At 39.6% G+C, this 27785-nt stretch overlaps 1 protein-coding gene across 3 annotated transcripts in view; it reads right to left on the bottom strand.

The window, feature by feature from the left end:
- Positions 1–27785, bottom strand: part of LOC122995517 (pro-neuregulin-2, membrane-bound isoform-like) — a 53111-nt gene that overhangs the window by 7894 nt on the left and 17432 nt on the right. The window contains exons 4-6 of one of the 3 annotated variants that reach the window (XM_044370802.1): positions 10174–10294; positions 6640–6698; positions 1514–1537 (exon numbers count right to left, since the gene is read on the bottom strand). In XM_044370802.1, coding sequence (XP_044226737.1) covers positions 1514–1537; positions 6640–6698; positions 10174–10294 — 204 coding nt within the window. Of the gene's footprint in view, positions 1–1513; positions 1538–6639; positions 6699–7112; positions 7190–10173; positions 10295–27785 lie in introns of all 3 variants that reach the window. The other 2 variants (XM_044370803.1, XM_044370804.1) reach the window with 2 other exon arrangements.

Below are 27785 nucleotides of genomic sequence, written 5' to 3'. Positions count from 1 at the left end.
ACTCACTTCACAGTCAAACCTCTCACATAATCACAAATACAACAGATACTGTTGCTCCCTGTGCTGCAGTAAGGCGGCGTAGGTTGGGGCTCAGAAATAGTCAAGTAACTTTATTTTCTAAAAATCTATTTCAAATTATATATGATACTATAACAATGAAGGTTTTATAGTTATAAGCTAAAATTTAGTTTTTATTAGTCAGTTTTAATATGCTCATCACGATGCTTGTCATCTCATTCAGTTATAGAAGTCTTCATCTGCTCAAGCATTCAGTAAGCACAATGATGAAATCTTACAGTACAGAAATTTATGAAACAAGTAAATTTGAAATGAAATGAAATATCATTAAATATGAAACTGGGGAAATCTTGGCTGATGCATTTTGCTTTTCCAGAGAAGAGCTTGTGCGAGGTTGAGGTAGACTCCGTTTTCCCCCTCGAGGAAAATGATGGAGGAAAGAGGTAGTGTGGTCCCTGGTAAATAATGTAATAAAAATGAATTGAATTTGTACAACTCCTTCCATCTGAGGTTTCCTCGTTCCATTCACCAGCAGCCATTTTACATTAGCATGCCAATTTGTGTCAAGTTTCTGACACCATAAATAAATCATTGTAGTCAGTTTATTTATAGCAGCAAACTGGGTTATATTTCAGCAATAGTGCTTGTGATCTACTGATAATGACGTTTCAACATAGGGAATTATATTGGTGTTGGTATATAAGTACTAACACAATGTCCTCATGGTACATACTGTAAATCCACTTTTATAATAACGTGATTTCTGAAAAGCGTTTGTTTTACACTCTCAACCACTGAAGCACTTTTCTGGAAAAGGTAGCAGAAAACAAGAGCTAACAAAGAAGGAGGATGGAAATAGCGGCAGAAAGAAGAAAAAACATGACTGTAGGATCTAAATATAGCATTGCATGCTCACATCACAGCATCTACTCCTTGAAGGATAATTCAAACTGGTAACACAGATATTATTTTTTATTCTTCACAATTGCATTTCAGGTATACTAACGGCGGGTTGATGCAAGAAATATAATCACACATAAATACAAAGAAAAAGATGGCATAGCAAAAGGAAAGGCAGACACTAAAGGCATGAGACTAAAAGGGTTGGATGGAAAAAGTTGAAGACTGAGGAGAAGGAATTTGGTAGCTACAAACATGATATATCATGCTTGTTACAGATGGAATGAGGAACCGAAAATCGGTCCGAAAGGGAAAATACTGTGAGTGAGATAGTTAATAGATCTACTTTTCCATTGCACAAGTATGAGAGAAATGCAGGTGATGACATCCATGTTAATGATTGATGGAGAGTCAGTTGACTAGGGGTTTTTAATTCTATTGAGTTATGGTATGATTGATCAGGAGATTGATTGGTTAATCGAGGGACGATATGATTCACAGTTCACACCACAGACGGGACGGGAGCATGTCAAAATGAAGGACATCTATTTAGTAGCTATGCGAGGACTGAGAATCAAAATGGATTGTTCCATACCCATAAATTCAATCCCAAGATGCTCTGCCATTGCAGAGGGTTGACAGTTGGAAGAAGAAGAAAAAAAAAAAAAGAAACAAAAGACCAGATTAAGAGAGAGTCACCTTCTAACATATAGTGGAGCAAACAAAAATAGGCATTACGGCAAGTGAGACAACAAACACTTGAAATGAGTCAGTCATTGTCAGAACAACGTGGTCAGTAACCTCAAAGACGAGATGCCAGAACGCACTTGCAGCATGCAACACACACTTCAAACCTCACTACACAAAACTGCATGACACACAGCTACAATATGAATCAATTGAATTTTCTGTTGATTTTTATGACATCTATATTCTATCCAAAGAACATTCATATCTACTGTATGTTTCAACATAGTCCAATGTTATTGTTGCTTTCTGAGGCACCTCAGTTTCTTGTTATTTAACGAGTGATTCCTTATAGAGCTTTGCAGAAAGTGCTATTTGATTACATAATCAAACGCTATCCCCTAATGGGAATAGGATGTATGAGGCGCATAGCTACTCTCATATACTGTAAGGGGAAAATATATGCGTGAGATTACCTGTGCTTTCAGTTTTTCTGCTTTCTAAAAATGCTACACTGTCAGTTCCCGAACACACCCATCACATGAACAGGCAAGTTAAAAGGAGTGTATCTGTTCGGTATCGGAATAATCGCCCTGATTAAGAAGAATTATAGTCGGACCTTGTATTATATGGCAGACTGAGGCCACAGGGAGGTTTCACCAACCAGCTGAGTTCATATCTCTGGCAGCTCAGTTGCTTTACTTGGGTTGAAGCAAGTCCCAGCTGTTCTTACGACAACATGCTCTTGTTAAGCCAAGCCCTTATGGCTGAGGAGCAGAAGCCATCCTCCTTCTCTCTGGTATCTCCTGGGGATGGGAGGCGCCCCTCCAGGAAGCGGGTCTTTAAGTGTGGAATGGATGTGTGTGTGCGCACATGTGCCTGCGTGTGTATATTTGCTGTGTGTTCTTCGGGAGGAAATTTGATTTATTCTCCTTAATTGAGGGTAGATAATGTGAAATATATGAGAGGCCATTAACATTGTCGTGTAGCTTTCCAAAAATACAAACATTGCCGTACAGCTCGTTTTACAGCTCACTTCATGTGTGGATGGGGCTTTCATGGAGCTGATTTCTACTTTGGATCTGGATTTGTTGAAATAATGACAGCTTAATAGCCATATGAAGGAACATTTTATTACATTTTATTCTTGGATTGAGTGGAGGCTTAATCTTTTCCATTTGCAATAACACCCTTTGATTCTGTTTAGAGATGATGCCTAAAATATAAAATTATGATGTCTACTTGCAAGTTCTTCCCATGGTAGTGTCATCAAGGGCAGTTGGTTACTTTCCGGGGCATTAAATAAGGATTTGGTAAAGATAAACACTTTTCAAGTGAAAATAAACATTTTTTTTTCTTTTGGGTGTGCATGTCATCATGTACTTATGCATCTTGTCTCATTATATCTGATGCTTTTCACTCTTTTGTTTAAAATCTATCTTCTATCGAGCGAGCAGAGGCACGAGACTGACTGCAGGTGATATCCTTTTCTTCGCTAACACTTCTCATAATAACATAAAAGATCTCTAATGTTGTGTTTTGCACCGTATTTCAGCCAAGCATCTCTCACTCCCAGTCAATCAGCCCCTCCTTACGCCCCGTACACGCGCACGCTCACACACAAGCACACATACTGAGCAAACACATGGAGACTACTGCTGCGCTGTGGCCGCTGGCCGGTAGTGATGCGCGGATCAGAGTTTTTTAATACCCACACACACCCGACGCATTATGAGAGCCAATCTATACTGCCCAACCCACAAAAATATGCGTTAATAAACCACCTAAACACGACCTGCAAACTATCAACTTTGTTTACCAACCAAACACCGGTAGGCTCAGTGAGTTGCAGCCAGGGAACAACACTGTGGTTTTGTTGTGAATTGTGTAGTGGTTATCAGAGACAGCTAGCCATCTCAATCCCCCCGAAAAACAAAGGTACTGTAGCCAGAAACAGTGATAGCTAGCATGGTTAGGTGGCTAGCCACCAGCTAACCTGGTCAGTAACAGACCCGGAGAGCTAATATCTGCAGGGTGTTTTTAGTTTGATAAGTTAGAACAGTTTTTGTTGTGGTGGGTGCCTGTTGTTTGTTGACGTTAGTGGGAGAAAGGCAAGCCACTCAGGAGCACGCAAAAACGTCACATCCATTGGATTTTCGCGGAAAAACCATCCCGAGTCCTTCACATAGAAATCAGTCCACATGCTGATAAAGGCAACCGGGAAAGTCAGGGAAGGTCTCATTTTTTAAGTTATGTTACGACCCGTTCACTCCTTGGCAATAAAAATGATTAATACATGTGAATTGCTTCATAATTCTTACATATAGCCCCTTTAAGTCTACAAACTGTCAGGTCATTCTTTTCAATGTATAAGCATATAAACTAAGTTATCAAAGCTCTGTGTTCATGTGGCTGGATGAGAAGTGGAAATAAATGCTGTCCCTGATGCAGTCTCACAGCTGCACTGAAGCTAAACAGAATGCAGAGAGAGCAGTGAGTGAAGGAAAAAGAGCTCTCACACACCACTTTCCACTCTGCCAAAAAACAAGTAATTTCAGCACAGTGCATTACGACTTAATGTGAGATGAAATTACTTGTAGTTAACAAGGGAGTTTTCGCATTGTACTCCGAGCCAACATACAACGAACAGCTCTGCAAGTCAGGCTACAGGGATGAGACTCTGTATGGCACCATCAGGCAACTCTAAAAGCAGATGCAGTTATTTTCTAACTGGGATGTTACACTGAATTGAGACCACATGGGCTTGCAAAGACATGACACTGACAAATATGCAGTAAGATAGCAGTAGATCCATTGCTTTAATCTTAAATAAAATACTGAGGTTTTGTATTTAATTCTACACTCTGCTTATTACACAGTATTTTAAATCTTGTGCATCTTCTTTTCCTCAGAGAACAAAGCTACAATACATGAAATCTCAGCTGTTTATGTTTCAGTAATGTCATGTCACTCACAACTATCAATATCTATTTGACAAGTAATCCACCAACAGGAAATAATGAGGTGTAAACAGAGCTGAGCTCAAGACTGCAGTAACAAGTTGATAACCTAAAGAGGCATGATTCCAGACCATGTGGAGGGTTTTCAAAGCAAAAACCTTAAGGGCAAGATCTATCAGGCTTGTAGTTCTCCAAAAACTTTCATCTAATCTTTGTATAATTCTGTAGTTGATGGATGTGTTTGCTGATGTTGCCGTGTTGAGTGGTGCAGAGTTGACTTCTCTTTCCTCAGGCTAGCAAAGCTGTTTGACACGCCACTCTAGTGTAGCGTGTGAACTGTATACTGAGGACATCTGAGAGAGCAGTTAGCGTTTGTGCCGTGAGAACACCATTTTGTTACTACTTCTATAGCAATGTGTGTTAGCAACAAATGCATTTTGTTAAATGTTCTGGTGTGGACTTGGGTGTTTACTAGTGACTGGCGGTAATTTACGTCATAAGCAAGTTAGCAGCTGATGTGAAACTGAAAAAAAACAAAAAAAAAACAGTGCCTCTAACAGCTTGGCATATCTTGAAGTGATGTGTTGTCTAGCCTGTGTGTGCATGTATATTCCGGTTAAAGCAACTGTAACACAACAAACACTAACATTTCAAATATTTGCTGTAAATGATTGTACCTTTGGTGAATCCCTTATTATCTTACGATCAAATTAGTTATGAATCTCACGTGTGCCAACTGGAATTTTGTCATGTTGGCGCATGTATGAGAAGGGGCGGATTTAGTGATTTAGGGGCCCCAGGCAAACTCTGTCTTGCTTTATTTTCACCCATTCTCTAACTGGGAATGTTGGTATTGGCAGTGGTAAAGGAAGTACTTAAAACTGTTTTCTTAAGTAGAAATTATTAATACTGCGCAGTTAAAATACTGTAAAAATCTTGCATTCAAGTTTTTACTTAAAAGTTGGGAGTGAAAGAGAAGTATTATTCGCATAATGTACTTAAATGTACTTAACGTCTGTTCAAGGTGGAGCTTTTAATTCTTATATAATGCTGGATAGTTTAATCAATAATAATGCATCATATTTTATTTGTTATATTTTGTGAGTAAAACCTGAATCTGCAACATAACTAGTAACATCATCAGTAAGGTATGTAGTAGTACAATGTTTTCCTCTTAAGTAGAAGTATTTAAGATTTTTTTAAGTTCTTTGGGGGCCTTATAAGTTATTTCAAGATACAATGAGTTGGAATAGTGACATAATTCAATATTTTTCATATCTAAACATCATAAAACATCTGTAGCTGTTTGGGGCCCTTTTAGTTGGGGCCCCAGGCAGTTGCCTACCTTACCTAATGGTAAAGTCAGCCCCTGTGTATGAGATACACTTTCACAATAATATATTATAAGGAAGTGTTACATGTTGCATATTGCTTGACTCCATAGAAGAAACTGGAATATGAAGAAAAAGACCTATATTACAATCAAGAGAAACTACATTTTGAGCTTCTACTGATCAGTGATGGCTCTCAAAAATCATTTCTTTATCATTTTAAAAGATTCAATCATTTGTCATGCCTATTAGTTAATGCTAATTGGTCAGGCCTAGCTTTCCATCCATGGATCAGCTCTAATAGGATCATACATGCTTGTATTTGAAGCTGATTGCATAAACAGGCATCATTAGTAAGTGAGCAGAGAGTACAGCAGGGTTTTAGTCATTGTTTTGCCGTTAGACTGTGTTGTTACATGCAGCTGACTACAAATCAAACTTTGACAAAGCATTTATTTCAGCCGCCTACTTGTTGCTATCAAACGTACCATCAGCTCTTATTGAGTACACATGCAATATACAGCGAGTTAAAGAGCACAGGATATCACATGCAAACCAAAAACACTGGCAGTCTCTACTAAACTGTGCCAGCTTGTGAATGAGTCATCAGAGAAGGCACAGACACAACTATTAGGTCATTGCCTAATAGGAAATTAGGAAATTAATGCAACCTCTCTACACCCAGCATGCACGCATGACACCAGGACAGTCTGACAGAGTGACAGAAGAGGAAATTGACATACGGTAGAAACTGGCCATAACGTAGGTTTGACAGCGATCACCAGTAAAGTCATTTGGACACCTGATGGAAAGAAAGAAAGCCACAAAAAGAGAGGGAGGAGAAGGGTGGTGGATGAGTGAGAAAGAGAAAGAAAACAGGAAGAGAGAGGGCAAGGGTGGAGTGTGAAGGAGAGTATGCGTAAGAAAAAGTGAGGAGGGAGAGAGGGAGGGAGGGAGGGACAGGGAGAGAGGGAGGGAGACACAGAATTAGAACAACAGCACAACTACAGACAGCAGAAAGCAGAGTGTTTCCATGGATGACACCACCGTGTACATGGTGTAGTGCACAGCTCATTGCGTGTTGACCTGAGAAGGAGAAAGAGGAGGAGAAAGAGGAAGAGAACTGAGGGGTGGGTGGGGGGCAGCAGGAGTCCACAGAGGTAATCCAGTGACAACTGTGTCTCTGTTCTCAGCTGCTCATATCAAGTGAACATACTTTTGTAAGGATTGGGCATGTACAACCGCAGTGGCTCAGTCTGTAAGCATCGTGGGCCGAAGTATCCATCCGGACATCTGGGAAGGAGCAGAAAAGTGTTATGAAAAGGGAAAAACAGGAAGTGAGGTGAACTGTAAATATTATGGATTCATATCCCTTCACAGATATCGTTAAAGGTCACAGTGAAACCATATGGATATCGCAAAATAAAGGCAACTCTGACACAAGTGTTAATGTGTTCACTAACACACCAAACACAACATCAGGCATAAATATGCCACCTCTTCATATTCCCATTAAAAATTATTCCTATTACTAATAATAACAACGCTTTACAAGCAATTTTAGAAAAATAAGTTAAGGTATTTAACCAGTAAACTGTGTCTCAGTCTAAATTTAAGAAGGGAAAATAATAGAAAAATAAAAATAGCTCCTAGAAATGATAATATAAGAAGTGTGAGAGAGAGAGGACAAAAATAAAATGATATATAATAATCCAAAAAGTCAATAAAAGGCAAGTTTACAAAAACAGGATTCAAATGATGATACAGAAGGTGATATACTGTAGGCTTCAGGGGCTCTGACAACAAAGGCCTGTTCTCTTTTTGAACTAAGTCTGGATTTTGGGGGGATGAGAGAAGAGTAATATATTCTTGAGTATATGGACGAATAAGTGGAATGTATCTGGGGATCAATCATGCACTGCTTTGTAGGTGATCAATAAATCAATTCTAGGAAGTCTGTGCAGCAAAGCTGAAAATGGGGCAATGTGGTTTCTTCGCTCGGTGCCTGTTGGGAGCTCAGTAGCTGTGTTCATAACCTGTTATATAACTGATAGGACCATGGGATAAAATATAGTGTGTAAAAAATAGTCAAATCAAGAGAAAAAAGATTTGAACATAGAGATGGTTCTCAATGGAAAAAATGACTGTACAACAGTTAACTTCTGCTTTGAAACATAAGTCAGTGTCAAGACAAGTTTTCATGACATTAATTTATATTATTTTAACTGAGGATAACAATCATCAGTGACAGACAATCGTCTCCATCAAGTCTGTTATATTTCCTCATCATAACCCCATTAGGATGAGCAGTCGGTCTTTTAGGGGCACCGACATTCCACTCACAGTCACAACTAGACCACCAATCCAACAAAGGTCATTGCTCTTGATTTACTGGTTTCACACAGCGTGTCCCAAGAGCACCATAACATTCAGCATTTAATTACTCATCCTGAGTGATGGTGTTGAACTCGGGGGATAGCTGCACCTAGTCTGAGGAAACTTGGCTGAAAGATGAAAGAAATAAACTGTCACTACCTAATCTAAAAATCAGATGAGTGAACAAATATCCACTGTGGTGCAGCTGCAAACTCTATTATCACTCCTTTATCTTTAGTTTTATAAAAAGAGGAGGAAATAGATCGTTCATTATTCAAAAAAATAAACACGTAACATTTAGGAGGGAAAAAAAAAAGAAAGCTTTACCATGTGTTATGTGACGTGAAACAGGAACTGTGCTTTACAGTAGACATACAGTACATGTACAACCCATTCCTTTCTTAATGGAGGGAGGGGATTTGGAAGTTCTGGCAAAAGCTCCCAGCTTTTGTTCTGACTCCAATATGTATTCATTTTGATATATCAACCAATTATTTTACATTTTACTGGCAAAAGACACCCTTATAAGTATGATTTATTTAAAATGACAATGGATATAAACCATTATCCATGTATTTATTATGATATGTTCAAAAGAGACTAAATTCGTTGATTTTTAAATTAACTTATGTGAAGGAAAATATGTTTAGTTTAGTTACTTACTTTGGGTCATTTCTTAACCTTTCCTTTCCCCCGTAAAAGTTTATACTTCAAAGTGAAGGAGCTGGGCATAAAAGTAGGGCTAGCTGTCTGCAGGACTTGTTTAGGCAGTGAGTAATACCCACTGAAGCTTGGCCTATATTGAATGAGATGGCTGTGGGGCAACAAATCCCTGCAGGCCTTCACTGCATTATCCAACTTTTCTGGACCCATGCCCCAGCCGTGAGTGAATTAGCTGCAGCAATTGAGTTATTGCTGCCTCCAATTTGTACACAGCGTATTGAACGGCTGTTGCAGCCATGTCCTCCTTGCTTGTCGAGCATTCTTCCTTGGGCCAACTGGGCACAGAAGCCACGCCAGTGTTTCAGCTCTATATCAAACCAGCCAAAATGACTTGTGCTATGTCGACATATGGTCGAACAGAACATGCAACATAATATTTGACAACCATGACAGGAGGTGATGTGCATATTTTGTATTATAAGTATACAATTAGGTTTTACTGGTTGTAACCGTTACAGCCGCCCACAGCGATACTGTTCTGAATAAAAATGATAACATAAAAATGTGTTCGTTTTCTGAAAATAACAAGAGAAAAAACTGCTTATTTTAAGTAATAATTTCTCCTGAACTCTGCTCTAAATAATGTCTCTTAACCTTGAGTCTAATACAAACAAAAATATGTCAAAGAAAAAACAAGTTGTTTTTATCTCGTTTTCTCCCTCACAAGCTGAGATACACGGTTTCTCCAGCACACTTTAGACATGGGTCGTGATCCCCTTTGCCAAGGACCTTAAATGTAAGCAATGATTCTATTTACCTCATTGGGGGCCTCTAACAGGCATAAATATTTGCTCACTACTAAACCAGTGACTCATGACATTTTGAAAAGGCTTTTAATGTGCAGCCCTCCTGTACACTAAACATGACTTAAAAGGATGAGCACACCACCGCCTCACTCCATTATTAGTGTTAGAATACACAACAGGTGGGTAGTTAGGCAGACTGGCAGCGCTTTCCTGTGATGTGTTGCTGCTGCTGCTGCTGCAGCTGGAAGAAAGAAGAACGGGAATCAAATGCTCTCATGAAAATAAACAGTGGGATAAAAAAATTGTAGTTAGTGTATGAAAGAATATTACTATTAAAGACAGACTGTAATGAGAGAAGTTTTCATTTCACTGTGGGACAAATACAATGAAAATTCAGTTTTTGAGGTGAATCCAAAAAGAGAGATTACTCACTTGCAGGAGAGCTGATTTATACCATGTATGAAGTAACAGTCGCCGCCATTCACACAGTAGGCCTTCTCTGTGTCGTTGCATCTTCTGGCGTGGCCTGAGCCTGGAGATAGCGTTGTGGTTACTGAAGAAAACAGAGACAAAAAAAAAGAAAAATTATCTTAATGAATCCTTTTTTGTGGCAGTTTTACTCTCTTATGAGCCCAAGTAAGGTTAATAAATGATGATATTAAAATGAATACATAGTCACGCACAGGATTTTCATTTGGTTGTCATGGATCGGCTTACGTTACGCTTGTATTTTCATCACTATAACAGTCTATACAAGTATTCTCATCTTTACTCATATTATACACTTGTATTTCCACGAGGACTCTTAGTTTTCCATCCTCAAATGTAATTGTGTCTCTAAGCAGTGTTGACACTATCTCAAGAAGTTCTATGAGCAAAGATAAATATTTCCCTGACATAGCGTAGGAGTTGTTTATGCGTTGACTCAGGTCCTTGGAATGGCCCAAAATGTCATGTATCTGCACTTAATCCCCCTGACTGAATAGATATAATATGTTTGGGATGAAGTCTGCTTATCAGGACAAAAGCAGGGACGTTTGAAGCGAGCCGAGTGCTGAGAGAGGTTCACAGTGGCATGATTGGGCTTGAGAAGGGAGGAGTGGGCTTCGCATGTCAGATGTTGACACGTGATTGGAACTGTGTACCTGCTGTCAGACGCTATTAGCGCCTTCGCAGAATGTGACAGTTTGCCGGTAAGGATACAGAAGTTTCCGATTTGAAGACCTTTATGACTACGAAATGCATCGGCTTCAACTGAGCCTGATATTCATGTCATGCAGAATGTTGTGGCAAGAAATTGCACAAGGATTGTATTCAGCTGTGCCAGTGCCTCTGACATATAGGCTCTTTGCCACCAGGACAAGATTTCACAATTCCCATTTGTTATACAGTTAAAGAAGTCAGCTTAGCTCTCTTCCCTGGCTGGAGAAGTGCCTCGTTCAGAAGCACACTTGTGGTTTAGCTGAAACAACAGCGGTTAATTCCCATTCTGGTTAGCATAACAAAGCAGACACATGACAGGAGTCTGTACTTCACTCGCCAATATGAGTCTGTGAAGAGCGTGGACACTGTAAATCAGCACTTTGCAAATTCCAAACACAACATCAAACTAAAACTGTAAATCTTGTTTTATTTTTTATTAAATATAATCTAATGCCAAAAACTACTGTATTATGCTCCAACTTCAAACATACAGCCAAGCTAGATCACTGCATATCAACATTTGTCCAAAATCTTCCTTCCAGTGTCACCCTACCATTACAAACAAAACAACAACCTAAATCATACGGCTGTTTTAATTTGATGAGATTGCTGATATAAGTAAGTAAGTAAAAATGGATTATATTCGTGCTTAAATAATCCCAAACACTGTTGCCCCAAAAGTTTCCATGCAAAAAACGTCCAGGTTTACCAGTTAATCAGAACTACCTCACTGCCACACCTGACCTCTCGCTGGAGCGCTGGTGTGTAAAACACCTCATAAAAAGATCAGACAAAGCTGTCAGGAAGAGGCAACCTCATAACATTGGAAAAAAAAAAAACTCCTACGCTCAAAATAGAACCCTTGTGCAGTCTTCAACTGTAAAAAATGCAAAACAAAAGGCGGCAAAACAAGTTACATGACTACTTATTCTCCGTCTCTATCTAGGGCAGCAGCATATCCCAGAATGCACTGGTGGAAGGGAGGAAAATGTTCTGGACATATCATCAGTCCTCAGAAGGGGCGAACACATAGACAGTCGTACTCGCACGTAATCTCCAGTCCACCTGGCTTACATGTGGGTGGACTGTGGGTGAAAAACAGACGACCCGGAGAAAACCCACACAGGGAGACGGAGAACATGTAAACTTCACAGAGAAAGGATCAAGGCTGATCGTTGAACCGTGGTCATGTTCTGCTGTCAAAGTTTATTTGGCTACTGCTCATACCAAATCTGTTTCACTGTGACTGTACTCACTTTTTTTCCCCCATTCTCACCAGTGTCAGTCAAAAAGATAATTTATATTATCTGGTACCTCACTTATCCCAGATCCTCATAATGAGACCCTGTACTCTGTTGTCATCAAACAAAGTAATGCTACAGTATATGACCAAGTGCTTATGCTTCTTTGAACTCCAAATGGCATTGGCTATGACCTTTTAAGGTCATGGATTCCTTCTCACACTACAGCTCCGTGGGAATTGATCTCAATATTAAAATTTCTGTGATTTATTCAACGGGCCACCGACTGCACTCCCTCAGTCGGATTTGCATGGAATCTGTGTTTTATTATGATCTGGAACAACACTGAGGTACAATACCTTCAGTGAGTGATGTATGGCCATATCTTATCCATGAGCATGCATGAATTTGTTTTCTGAAAATTCAATGGCCAGAGGAAGAGCTCAGCATTTTTGGCATCAGTAATACGATGCTTTAAAATGCATTAATGGTCATATTTTCTCAATTGATCTCATAAAATATGATGATAAAACCAATTGTTGTAGAGTTATGGGCGATATTTGTAATGATTCACATCACTCAGTGCCCCCCTCGGGGTAACTGGAATGAGGGCAGATTAATCATATTTCTCTCCATCACTGTAAAGAATAACTTCCATCCTTATTTGGGTGATGACATGTCGGTCTGTACACCAATACAGGATATTACACTACTGTACTGGGAAGACGCTTAGAGCTAAAGACTTAGTTTTAGACCCAACTTGTTTTGTGTTGCCACCCAGCTAAACGCTCACAGGTGGAGAGCCCACACATCCCCCCTCAGCAGCCAAGGTTCATTTGCCTAAACAACAAACACCACCTGTCTGTATTCAAATGACTATGAGAAGGAGCACATTCCTGTGGACATTGTTTTACTCTCAAATAAGAGAAAAAGAAAAAAGCGAGACTTCTTCTGTGCACTCTGAGTATCTTTCTTTTTAAGACAAGATATTCAGTCAGATCGGCCAAGAGCTCCCAGATTCAGTCCCTGCAGAGTCTTGCAGCAAAATCCTGTAATGTACTCTTTATAACAGTTAAATGTCAGCAGTAAATCAGCTCCAAAATAATAAAAATGAATCTACACAAACCCTATGTCATATAAAAGGTAACATTTTTGGATATCTTTGAGAAAAGGATCACAAGTCAATGCAGATCTAAGGTGTCACAGGGACATGGAGGAACCCCACACCTTTAAAAACACAAGATCATTTTATAAAGATTCAACTAACCGCTGCAACTAACTTTCAGTGGCTTTAAAAAAAATGGCATATATCCCACTACTAACGAAAACAATCCATCTGAGAACATTTATTGGCCTCCAGTCATCAACTGACATCCAATCTATGACATTGCACGGCAAGTGTCCCAATTTTCTTATCCTCTCCTCCTTCTTTCTGCTGTCCTCTCTTCTTTCCTACAATTACTCTCTCATAGCAGACACATTCTGGTGGAAAATTCTGGTTTCAACTCATATTTTGTACAAACTTATCCTATTTAAATTATCCTTATCTAAATTATAAAACATACACTGTCAACAAAACCATATAATACAACTTCCTGTATATGACTGTGGAGCCTACACAGCCTGTACACAATAAAAACTGTAATCTGTAGAGTAAACACAACTCAGTACAATGTTTATATTAAGTAGTGATCATATTCATCATATTTATGGGTAGAGAGTGATGTGAACAGCCTGTGCAAGAAAAGTTCTGGTTCTTATTGGACACAAAAGCCTATTTAGGACACCTAAAATCCTGAAGGCAACACTATCAACAACTGCAAATCCATCAAATCCAAATCATTATGTCAAGTTTAAAGTTGAAAATACGGCTGCACTGATTCAAACAGCTGGAGGCAGGAGGGAGGGAACTGCAACTAAAATGATGCACCGAACACTTGTAAATCACACATGTGCACCAACTTCAGGTTTTATAATAAACTTGTAAAACTTGACAAAAGTATGTAAAAACCTGCTGAGCAGCAGTAAAATATTCAGGCAGATGCCATGGACTCTCTGCTACGAGAGTCATTTCCCATCTTCATCTGCAGCCAGCGGTGGTGTCTGAATGCCACGCAAGTCCTCATAATAAATACTGGAACTATCACTGTAAGTTAAGATGAATTTACTAGAAAGTAACTGATTTTGTCAGCATAAAATTTTGCTGGCATTTCCACCAGTATATAATTATGTGTTTTTAGTTATGATTGCGCAATATACTCCTAATATGCAACAGCAAATATGTTTTCAGAGGAAAGTAATGTCATTTGGATTACGGTTTTTTTATTAGAATGAGGAAACTTTGTTGATTAATGTATTTGTCAAGTCACAAAACATTGATACTGAACATCTAAGCAAAATGTTCAGTAACAACATATTTCAATTGTTTCCCCAAAATATGAGCTCTTGCAAATCAATATAAAAATAAGCATGTAAATAAGCAGCTAAACATGTTTCAGCATTTTTACAGGTTATGTTTATGCACTCACAGCTGTAGGTTAAGCTGGCAGCAATTACTATCCCTGCGAAATGTACTTGGGAAAGCTAATTAATTAGTACAATATATTCTTAATTTCTAAGAGCCAAGGTTGGAATGTGGCATTTACGAGGATTTCAAATCCATCTGGTATGGCTGAAGAGTTTAAAAGTCATAAGTAATAAAGTAAGTAATAAAAGTTAAGAGAGTAGTCCAGTGTTTATTGGATTTTGTACTATCCAAGAGCCTGCTAATTTGATGCTGAACCACCTCGAGTTGGGAATATACAGTATGTTGTAACACTGAAGTAATGTTTTGCCATACCAATGAACTACATTCTACTGCAAAATCATTATTCAGAATCAATATTATTGTGTAATAAATTGGAACTCCATCTACCGACTGCAAAGCCAGATTTATGCATTTTAGGAAGAGGTGAATCCCCACGTTTGTGTTGGGTAATTGAACACAAATACATATTTTTTTCTCCATACTTCACCCTGTCTGTTGATATTTTGACATAAAAAGGCTTGAGTCTTGCAATGTTCACAACCTCGACTAACGAGGAACAAACAAGATATTTAGTGACCCGCAGAACTCCTTCTGGCCCCTTCATTTGAGGTTTACTGCACTTAAACATGACAAACCACAAAATTACTAGAAGGACAGAAAACCCACAAACATCTCTGGTAGTAGTTTTCCCACTTATAGGACGAGCCATACAAGGAGAAGTACACACAGACCCTGTCCCAGTGATGAAACAAGAACAGTGTTTTCTCTCTGAGGTGATCTGGTTCAGCCAATTCAGTGTTTACTCAGGCTGCACTACATGTTTACTTGAGATTAAAACTAGTGACAAGACCTAAAAAATTATTGACATGGTTAGAGATACACATACAAGAAGAAGATCATCACATTCAGGGCTGTGTGATGTGGTTAAAGAGTTATATTGAAATTACTGTTGTTATGTGGGTGTACTAAAGCTTACAAGATAACTTTTGAACACTGTGAGAATACGTTTCTCCTTTAAATTAGTGTAGACGGTCTCCGACAGAAAATCTACATTTTGGACAACTCAATCACTTTATTTTATATTTTGTCCTTTGACAGAAGTGGATGTTATTTTACTATTATTTCATGACACAGAAATAAATTGGTGCACCAATATTTTGCTAGTTTAACATAATCTTAGACATTATGAGGGTTTAAATAAAAGATTTCAATAGCTAGAGCTTTGTTTATAACATCCTGTGTCGGTTGAGCTACCCACTGGGGCAATTTTTGTGTTTTATGTTTAATTTTATGTTGTTTCTGACAGCCACTGGTGCTTCTGTGTGGGTTACATATATAACATTAACTTCAATCTTCGAATAAGTCATACAGTACATGTTTTTTCTTTGTCTGTGTTTGACTGTATGTGGTCTTTGTCAATCAAAAGGCTTTATATTGCTCAGTGGATTATGTTTTTTTTCCAGTTTTTAAATGTCTCTGCATTTGTTTTAAATGTTTCATTGCATAAATTTTAAACTGCATTAGTTTTATATCAGTCAACACTGAAATCTCCACACAGTGCACATACAATAAGGAAGGCTAACCGATGTGAATATACATTTTATGAGTTACTCTGCTTTCATATTATCTAAGCAATATTATTATGTGTGAATACTGTTGACTCCAAATGGCTGATCTTAGGGTGGACTCATTTGCAAACATCTAGTGAGTCTGCTGTGAACAGACCACAGCAATTTCTGTTGACAGTTGGCATGATAACATGTGTAGTAAATGCTGTACATATTCATCATTGCCATGAGAGAGCAGCTGTTCGGGGTGGCAACGTTTTTGCACGTGTCTAATAAAGAAAACTGAGAAAGTACATCGCACTGTCATGTATCAGTAATATATGTTTGTGTCAGTGTGTACAGCAAACCTCCCGAAAGTGTAATTCAAACATGTATTTTACTAACAAATCCAGACATATATTCTGTCACTTCAGAGCTCCTCTGTTCCACCTGCTCCAGTTAGTCCTGTCAAATGAAGGATTGCTTTTTTTATATGGTGTTTGAAGTGATAATTAAGGGCTGCACTATTAACTAAAATAGCTTTGTCTTATTTTAAAATTAAGACTTTTGTTCTTACTTATTCCCATTTTGAGTTGTTTTTTTTATTGGTTGTCATCCTCTATCCAGAGACAGCACTTTTATCTACACTTAAGCACAAGAGACAAGACATTAATGGTGAGGCTAAAAATGGTTGATAAAAGAGAGACGTTAGCCTGATCAAAGGCCTCTGGATGTTTTCTTTTCGTCTTGCATTACAGTGAAAATGCATTCAGTCACTCAGTCACGACCAGAATGACACCAAGCTTCATTTATTACTCGTTACATGTAACATGTAATCCATAAATATGTAAGTCTAAATGACTAAACTTCCACCAATTTGTTCTGGTGCATTTCTTTGCCATGCCATATGGTGCTGTCTCTCTACAGTCACGCTGCACAATCCCCCACCTCGCACTGGGGACCAGAGTTCAGGTGTATTCGTCAAGGTTGACTCTGCTTTCCTGGCTGGATGGTGCAGACAAATTCCTTTAACCCAAGGAGGAGATCAGCTGCTCTGCTAAACGGAGTTAGGGGCAGAGTTCATTTATCTGCGCTTATTCTGCCATGGTTTAGTTAAGTTTGCTTGGGTTTTAACCTCAGGTTTCAACTTTCCTCAGTCCTGTAGCCCAAGGGCTGAATCTGAGTTGGAGTTGAAGAGAGGTTTCCTCTGGGTTAGTGAGAGCCACAGTGTTTAGCCATCAGCCCTTACTACTGACTTTGATTAATCCTTCATGGCCCAAGAACTGAAAAGAAAAGCTGGGGGTGCAAGCAGGACCATCTGGAAACCTTCATAAACATGCCTGTCTTTCCACACTCTCCAAAGGATTCTAGGAAAATCGTAAAAATGAAAAGAGAGGTCCCTATTGCACAGTTTTTTCCTCTTGAGGCACCCTGCGCATATGCAGCAAACAGAAAAGGGCTCGCACTGGATCTTAGCCCTGCGCTGCACCTCACAACCCAGCCCCAAATACTGAATTGTGTAATGAAATACATTTTCATTGGCCTGTCTATGGTGCAGAGTTATACACATGTCCTCTTAATTTATGACAAATGTTTATAATTTACTGCAGCCTGGCTTAATCCTTTTCACTTCTGCACTGCAATTGAACAGAGAGCCATCTCAAAACACAAGACAGAACCTGACTCTGTGTGGGGAGGAAGCCAAGGCAGTTATTCAACTGGTGGTGGATCGGTTACATCTGGAGTTTGTTATGCCTTTATGTTTTCACTCTTAAAAGCAATGTTATCAGGATAAAAAGTATAAATTATATACCCTATTTGGGAGTATGTCAGTGAGCGAGAACAGTGTGCAGACGGTGTCCATCTCTGAAAATAATACATTTCTGCAGTGAAGCAAGGAAGCTAAAGGGACACCAAGAGCCAAAAAATTTTCATTCTCATTGAACAATTTATCGGCCATGTAAATGTTTAATTATGTTTAAAATGTACAGGAACTTTTTCTAACATTAGATACATGCGCAACTGTTATATGTGACAAAAAAATCCACTTAATAAATATATCACCTAAATAGAGGAGTTAGTTTGGTTGTACTGTATCAACAGGTGGCACCATACTGCAGTACCACACGAGGGCTTTAACTCTTTCTTTTATCAGATCATGTAAATCATCACAATTCAAACAAGGAGACAAATTTAACCCGAGACCATAAAAATCTGGGAAAATGATAAACGTCTTCAGTATAGACCCTTCAGCAGACACATAAAGAGGGTAGTATCTGTAATAGCTCTGCCACCTAGACATGCTTTTCCAAAAGTCAGTTTTATGTACCAGAAAAAAAAGCAGTGAATGCCCCCCTCTCCCCTCCCCTCACCTCCCGACTCTTGGCAGGGAATGTCTGACATGTCTCCTGTTACAGCTGGGACCGAGATCTTTTATCTCTATACTAGAGGCCAATTCATATTGCATGCATTCTTGCTACACTTGTGTGGACTGTGCATTATGCTTGACTACTTTTTTCCCCTTCTGCCATTCTGCAAAACCTGTTTGTTCTAAATGGAATGAATAAATAAGATTAACAGATAAGGATAAAGTACAAACTGCCAGATTGGGAAGTGTGGTTTCGGTGCAATATGATGTTGTTGACAGCCGGGTCTGATGTGGTGAATGAGGATGTTCAGTGAGAGTAAAGATGATGCATGCATGACAGAAGAGGAAAGAAAATGCTTTATATGCGGGTTTCATTTACTTATATTGTAGTATTGAGTAGTTTAGTAGAAACCAGATCCAAAGACATATTACACCAATAACAAAGCAAGATACATGTCGGGACCTTGCTTGCAGACATAAGCTACAAGGAGGATCAGCTTGCTTATGAAAGACGCTGGTGTTTGAATTTCGTTGATTAAATAATAAATGGCACGCATGTTCTCATTTACAGATTTAAAATCACAACACAATTTGAAAGGAGATCAAGTGCTGACAAATGTAGCAACAATGAAAGAAAAAAAAAAACAGAAATAAAGGCCAGAAAAAAGGATGGATAGAGCAGTAATTTAGGAGGAGGGTTGAGAAAAGAAGATTTGTCGACAGGATCTTAAGTTGGAACATATTTCAGCTTGCCAAAGCCAACAAAAAACAAGCACGCACCTACTTCCACACATACAGTATAGGCACACCCAGTCAATGGCAACATCCAGCATCTATGTATTCAAGCATTTTGCACGTAGTTCAAAATGAGCAAGAGAGATTTCATGTCAAACCCAAAGAGGAATTAAATTACTATTTACTGTAGGTAGGTCGCACGAAAGAAGCCATTATGAATGAGAGTGCACTTAAAGCTTTTTTTCAATAGGAAATTATCCACAATTCAAACACCTTCAGTATGAAACAGGAATGTTTAGAAGTGAACAAAATGGAGCCTGCCAGGAACATTAATCTACCACCCACTCTTCTACAAGACTGCCACTACCACAACCAGTGTGTCTTCTTTTATATTCTTGACTCCTATTTCCATTTTTCAGTCACATAGCTGATATGCCTGGTCTTGCCTGCCTCAATCGTCTCAGCACTGAAGTGAAATCAAAGAGCAGCCCAGTGTGTTATTGCACAACAGCTGCTCATGCACTGCAAAGAAGCAAAGTGCACTTAAGCAGGGCAGGGTATGGTGCGGGTGCAGAAACGGGTGCTGGAATGGCCGCTGGTGGACACCAGAATGTGTGCGGTTGGAAACAGTGTGACACATGGCGTTTTCCACGGCACGCTCCCAGACAGGGCTGTTTCCTGATCTCTCTTTTCAGAAGTAGCTCAGGCTCAGGGTGGTTTCCCCACTACTGTTGCTTCATTGTTTTTGGAGTCTGAGGATGCCTGTTGCTGTCATGTTCTCACCCTGACCTGAGAAACTTATCGTTTCTGCATCCTTGAGCTCACACCATTTTCCAACTGGTACTATGCAGTAGGTATGGCCACTATAATCACAGATGAGTAGCAAAAAGGTGAGGAGGAGAGAGAGCACACTTCTGCAGAAAGCTTTCAATGACGCTGCCAATTTACTCCTACATGGATGAACATGCTCAGAAAAAAAATAAAGAAATCACAAACAAACCCGATCACTCTAGTAAAAGGGGAATCCCACCACATGTCTCTGGGTGGGACATGTATGGTCATCCAATCAGCCTGGTGCCATCTCTGTTTAACCTGAGCAGTTCAGTGACCACATTATGACATTTTTATATGAACTCGTTTCTGTTTTGTTACTCTTTCTCACCAACTGATATAACAAATTAGTGATGCAACCTGTACCGAGTCAAAGTTATAACTAAGTTATATTTGTATGTTCATATGTATTATTACAGATAAACCAAAACTTGCGTGCCCTCAAAAATTAGTCCTCATTTTGTCTGTGTTTGCTGGTGCTGTTTTGCCACCGTACAGAGATTGATCACAGTGTATATATGCACTTATCAAAGTAAACACATTTATAATCTGGCGACTTGCTTGTATTGAATGATTTAAGTTAAGCGTCATCATTTCTTATCACTGCTTATCACAGACAGCTACTCTGATTTAATTGTAATCACACAAACTCTTAGAATAATAGCTTGAAAGTTTGAAATATTTTGACTGATTATTTAAATTATTTGTTTTCTGGCTTAAACTCAAGCACACACCACCAAGGGGCACTATTTGTTCCAGGATTGCACACCAGCAGCATCAAGACTAGACTGTTTTTGGAAGGAGAGACAGGTTACCAGGCCTTATGTGGGAATAAGCGTTCTCACTTCAACAAGTTAGTTGTTGAATAATTTGTTTTGCAGATCCATTAACAAAAACAGACACTTAAATGTCACAAGTGGCCATATTGCCAAAGATGTCAAAAGTGATTATAAAACTTTATAAACTAGATAATCTCATCACTTTCAAGGACAAAATGTGAAGTTTCCACATGTCTTCATCGTCCTTCATCCTCAACAGCTGGCCCTCATTTCTGAGGAAGGGCAGACTTTGCAACCTTGTACCAGATACAGAAGACATATACCACAGCTCCTTATTTGGGTCTTGTGCTCACAGCTAGTGGCCAGCTGCTAGGACTAAAGGTTTTCCCTCTGCTATTCCCTGAAAGTCTGCTTATACGTGTGTGCTGCAGCCCTCCTTCACTCATATACACACACACCACCTACACTCGATGTACGTCCTGGAAACAGGCGACAGAGCACTGCTGTTTTGTTTGAGGCTGCCAGCGCTCTTGTATACTAAAGGATGAGTTCACTGTGAGTGTACTGGTGATTAAAGCGAGGTCTATTCTGTCCACAGTTCACACCTACACACTCGAAAGGAAATGGCGTCCACGCTGCTGATGGTAACTTCATACCGGCTACTCATACAGAACTTACTCACCCCGACAGGACGTGATGTATACAGTTGCAAAATCACCAACAAAAGGAAGCAGTGTGATGGAGTAATGGGAGGTTTAGGATGAAAGACAGCTGTGGCAACCAAACTACAGTACTGCGCCCCTGAACTTTAAGCAATGGAATGGTAAGTATATGTTCCTCTTGTGCTCAAAGATAACCTTAAAACGTGCGAACACACCCGGGATTGCTCACATCCTATTCTGAAAGATGCAAAGTAATGGGAGGAGCAGGGATTTTGTTTGATGTGAGTGAACAATAGTTTACTCACGAAACCATTTTCAGTGTGCTGGCTCTATTCACTGGATTTCGAAGCAACTGCAAATTATCACTGACACAGTACAAACAAGCCTTTATGACGCAATGAAAGAGTTTCAGGCAATGATTTTTCCCTCTTTCAAAGCATTAGCAAAAAACCTCACTGCTTGCTAGTTATTTGGAAAGTTAAAACGGAATCCTGCACCGTCACCCGCAGTTAGGGTCACCATCAGGCAAAGACCACCAGGACAGCTGGGGGGGAGGAGGCTGAAAGGGAATCTTTTATTATGCTATTAAATTAAGTCACAGATAAGTTTTGTCCCGGGCCCTGTAAGAGTTAACAAAGCCCTGCACACACACAGCAAAACCTCGTGTCACCTCCTGCTCACATCACTCAGCTTTTCAAGTGTAACAGCTGCTTCCTTCCACACACATAGCAATATCCTCACTCATTCACACTGAGGGCTTAACTGTCCCACATAACACAGCGAGATTACTGGATATCCTAAGAAGTGAGATGTGTTTTGATTTGCAATAACTTAGTTGTTTTTGCAACGATTTCATTGAGGTTGCCCACTTATCACGTTGGATTGATGGGATTAAAGTGTATTAAAAGAGCAAGCAAGACATAATGATACTTTGAGAAACTTCTCTAAGTCATTTCATATCTTTTACTAATTTCTCTCTGATTCAGAGTATTATAATGATACGATTCAGCAGCTGTCTCCTCTGTAACACATTTGCACGTACATAGCAAGGCCAGTAACTCATATTGCGCATAGCTCTTGTCAAAGAGCAATGAATTACTGACATATTAGGGAGATGATTTATGTTTTATGTGTCAACCACCTAACATCACTGGTCTTCAGTAACTTGAGGTTGTTGGAGTTGCTCAATAAAATGTTATGATGCTTTGCAAGAAACCACATATCTAAAAAATGATGTACTCTAATTCTGATTTGAATCACTGTTTAGGAACGTGCCTCATAGTAGCTGCAGAGGTTTTGCTCCGGTGCACATATAAAGTGCAACCAAATATAATAATTACAGGCATAATCAAAACACAAGTGCCCAGGCTTAAAAGCTTATGAAAATATGAACACCTAGATGCCAAAGAGCAGCTGAAATATGGAGATGTTTCTTTTCTTACAGACATTACAAGCACCCAATGACCTGCTAAGCCTCATAGAAATTTCTGTTGAAGTATCCTAAGTTGCTTGATATTCATCCTGAATTAGTATTTCCTTTTGATTTATTATTCCTTTGGATGATATTCAAAGTGTAGAGTTCAAGTCTTCCTCAGTCCTGTGCTGTGTGCGTACACTGAACCCATTTGCAGCATCACAAGCCGTGTCCCGATGGCTCAGCGATGCTGCATGAGTGCATGATGTGTGCTTACGCTGTCGTGGGTGTTCATCCGCTCATGACATAAACTCTCTCCCATTTACTCGGGATCTTCCCACTGTACCGGATGCTGCCCACTAATACAGAAAGGCCCCAACAGTAAACAAAAACAAATTCAGCGTGGGTGAAGTGACGCTTTTTGCGGCCGCCTCAAGCACTAAACATTATTGCGAGTGAACTTCAAAACAGGGTCTGAACTCTGACACGCTCCAGCTGTCATGTGGTAAGACGTGATGTCAGAGGGAATTACAAACAATCTCATGTCAGTTGATGTAATTTTAGCACGCACTGTGAAAATAACGAATTCATTAAATTTTAAAGTGTTCTCTGGTAAGTGTGGCGCCGTTGCTCGGATATTGCTCATTTAAATCTTTGACCTTTTTTGTGTTTGACCTCTTGTTTGTTTGACTGCGAGCGAGAAGTTATTTCCACCTTCTTCATTTACTTGTTTGTGCTGTGGCAAGCTGGCGTACACATACGCAAGCTGTTTAAACACTTGTAAGCTAGAGCAACAAAGATCCAGATTTTTTTTATATCTCTGGGATATTATAAATTAGACTGGAGGTCTGTTATGAATACCATGCAGAAGTGAGGACTTTGCGCTAACAAGGGTGACTGCAACTTGTTAAAACACTTTGTTGTTTTGTTTTCAAAGGCCAAGAACAGGATCAATTCCTTAAATCATTGTTAATTTGAAATGGCACACATTCAGCAGCATTTCAAAACCACAATCTGCTTGCTAACAACAATTTGTTTCGTGCTGTGTGTGTCTTTTAGATTACAACATCCTATTTGCTCCACAGAGCCTGAACTAGATCCTGATTTTATGGTCAAACACGCCAAGTGACAAGACCTGAGATTCTGGTGCAATCAGACGGCCACCTCGGTGGAATGCCTGTCAAGACCCCAGGACTGAAGATAATTTTGAAAAAGTGGGCATGACTAATAGCACAGCGGCTTGATCCACAGAGCCTGACAAGCTGTTCTCCAGTGGCTTGTAAATACACAACACTTGGCAGATGTGAAGGCCTGTTCCTCTCAGACATGGCTGCCGCTGCTGCTTACCCACACCAATCAATAGAATTGACAGGCTTATAGATACTCCACATTCAGCCACGGCCACAAATAACATCCTTTAACGTCAATAGAGGTGAGTTTATCTTGTCGCTTGCGTAGTAAGAGTGAGTACATTTTTAGTAAGCAGACCAAAGAGAGACATAGAAGGAGTGAAGGAAGTTGTTGTTTATACATTTCAAAGTAGTGCTTACTGTTATGTTTCATTTACGTAGAACAGATAATAAGATTTACTGGAAGGAAACAGAAAAAAAGATGTGGGCGTTTTGGTACGATTTATGTTTATTACTATTAGATTATGTTCTCTGTAATATTTAACCTGAAAAACTCATAAAATACTGTAATTGCTTTCTGTGAGTCTACAGTGTTACTGAATCATACTGTATACAACATGAGTCAAAGCGTAACATAACATTTTCTGATTTTCTCTTTCACTACTTGTCTGTGGGATGAACCTGAGTATACCACATCGGAAAGAGAAAGACTTCAAATGTCTACGCTAAAATGTGACAATAGGCCGCAAACAGTCTAGTTTTTCACGGAAATGTTGACAACTAAGAATAACAGTAAAAACTGACTGATTAATCAATATTTTGATGGTTGAAATTATCACAACAATATTGTTTTATTTTACTTACAGTAAAACTTGGGTGCGGGTTTCTTGGAATGGGAAACGTCTGTTTAAATTTCGATTGATGGGTGATTTTACTGCTTACTAAAAATGCAAAAAAGTTGTGATTTTTTTTTATCAAGTTCAGATCTTCTTTTGCGGTTGGTCTGGTCTTCCAACATACTTTAGGTCCCTTGATAGAGTGAGTACCACATAACTACAAATGAGATGCACACTTTTATTCTTTTAGAGTATCAACAAATGTGTTTAAAGTTATCAATTGATATATTCTTTATGGATTCTTAAGCTGAATAATTTGCAATGCTAAGGAGGTTAACATTGTCCATGATACATGGAAGTTGGCAATGGCCTGAAGTCAGATTCTTCACGTGTGGGATGTGATGGAACAAACTACTGTGCCTATGGGACACCTTATAAATTCTGTATCTCAACAAACTGAGGATACCATGGTATCACTGAGATGCTAAAGCTATAAGGTATTTTTTTTGTTAGTTCAGCATTACTTTGTTGACAGGGGTGACTGTGTTTGGCTTCAGGAGGGGCAGTGAAAACATGTAAAGGTACGTGCATGTGTGGTTGTGTGTGTGTGTGTGTGTGTGTGGTGTGTGTGGGCCTGCATGTGGGCGTGCATGCACGAAATTGTTGCTGGTGGGCCCCAGCATGACTGCTGAGGTTGGAGCAATCATATGTTCAGCTGTGATTTCCATCAACACATTCCTGGACGCTCACACACTCTCTCAGTGGAGCTGTGCACAGCACCCCCCAAGGATGTGACCTGCAGCCTGTAGACACATGGCTGCCTCACAAGCGCTTATCACAACACAGCAGCCTGTAGGATAATGGGAGGCCTTAATCTGAAGCCACGTGGAGCCAAGCAAACTTTGACTAGTGTTGCTCCTTCACACTGGCCTTATAGAAAACAGTCGATGATATACTACACCATTTTGCAGAAGGCCAGCAGGTCTTACCATGCCAGACTGATTACAGGGTAGAGGTCAGACCACATGGACAACAAATGGTCCCTGGTCCTACATTTGGGGGTTGGGCATGAGACTGAAAACACCACTCTAGAAAAGGCAGCAATTGTTACAGAAACTGCTAAAAGGACATAAGATATTAGACCACCAGGAGACACCCATACACACGTGCTGTATACTGGTCCCCACAATGACGAAGTTGGCAAAATGTCAACAATAAAACATGGAGGACAGTCTTGAGGATTCAGAAAAGGCTGTTAAAAATTTTCCACTGATTGGACATGTTTCAAACCTCCAAAGCAGCTAAAATGCAGCCAAAGAGAAGGAGAGATTATTAAATGAGTCTTAAGGCAGAAACAGTGATAACAAGCAACTTAAACATTCAACTCAGCAAAAACATCCAACCATCTGCGATGAATAATTATACAGTAACTGGCACTTAATCAGCTGACAGTGCACGTTTCTCTTCTGCTGGTCAAACAAAGACACATGAGTAAATTCCCCACACACGTCCAATCATTCATTGTTATTGGCAAACCGCAAACTGGCTGACATGAAGCCACAATGTCCTGCGTGCTTTAAAATGCATGAGGGGTTCACTTAAAGTTTAGGTTCTGACCTGAACAGGCCAGTTAATTTTTCCCGCCTAAGGCAGTTTGCAGACAACGCTCCACAACAACGTGGCTCAGAGTTATGAGATTGTCGCATTCGTCTTGCTGCACAAATATTGATATGGGTCGGCTGGACTGGAGTATTGACCAGCTGTTATGTGTAGTATCAATAAAGGTTGATATGTTTTTCCGCTTTTTACGGCAAGTGGCAGTGATCCTTCCTGTCAACATACTGCTTTATATGGCGTATTTTGCATTAAATTGAGCAGTTCTTATTTACGCAATGTTAAAGGAAACTTCTATTTCATCACACCTCCGAGCTGACTGTCAGATTTGTCTGGCACTCCTTATGAAATTGATGGCATGCAACTCAAACTACCTGTGTTTGAACTCGTTCATACAATGTTTTGTTTTGTTTTGTACAGCAAAAAAATTCATGACAGAATTTCTGTATTATTGTTTAAACACATCACAAACCTTGCAAATGCAAAGGAGAATTCAATCAAGTTTTCTGCATTCACAAACACACACAGGGTAATAAATGAATAAATAATATTTAAAAATGAATCAAGAGCCACCACTACTCTCCAACTTACACAAACACAATAATGAGTTAAATCAACTGACTGACTGATACAGTGCAGGAGTCTGAGTGAGCTGCCGAGCTGCGTTGTGGTGGCCTGAATTCACCATGTGGTGGAGCTGAGTGATGGTTTCCCAAAGTCTGCCTCCACCAGAACAGACAGCAGGCAGGCAGGCAGGCACAGCCATGTGCTACATTGTATCTCGTGTTAGAGGGGTTAAGATGATGCTCCTGTGCTGCTGTTGGACTTCATTATCTGTGATCATTAGCTTTCACTTTCCTTCTGTCCAAATAAGGGTGAAAGCCGATATTTCGAATGATTACATTTTCCCCTGAGACTTCACATTGATAAAGAAGGTTCAAGCTTTGTTAGCATGCATACACGCTGATACTGTCAGTAGTACAACACAGGTAGAAAAAGACCCTCCAGCACCTGATTGTAGACATCAGATACAGTAGGAAGGTGCCTCGGACAAAGCTAGGAAGCGCTAACTGCATTCTAAAATGGGTGTGAAAGTCTCCTCTGCAACACAGCAGGCTCTTGTCTTCCTCCTCTTCATACTTTTCTCACTCTCCCCC

The sequence above is a fragment of the Thunnus albacares genome, chromosome 13 (assembly GCF_914725855.1).
Source record: "Thunnus albacares chromosome 13, fThuAlb1.1, whole genome shotgun sequence".
Lineage (NCBI taxonomy): Eukaryota > Metazoa > Chordata > Actinopteri > Scombriformes > Scombridae > Thunnus > Thunnus albacares.
This window is presented reverse-complemented; position numbering and strand designations above follow the sequence as displayed.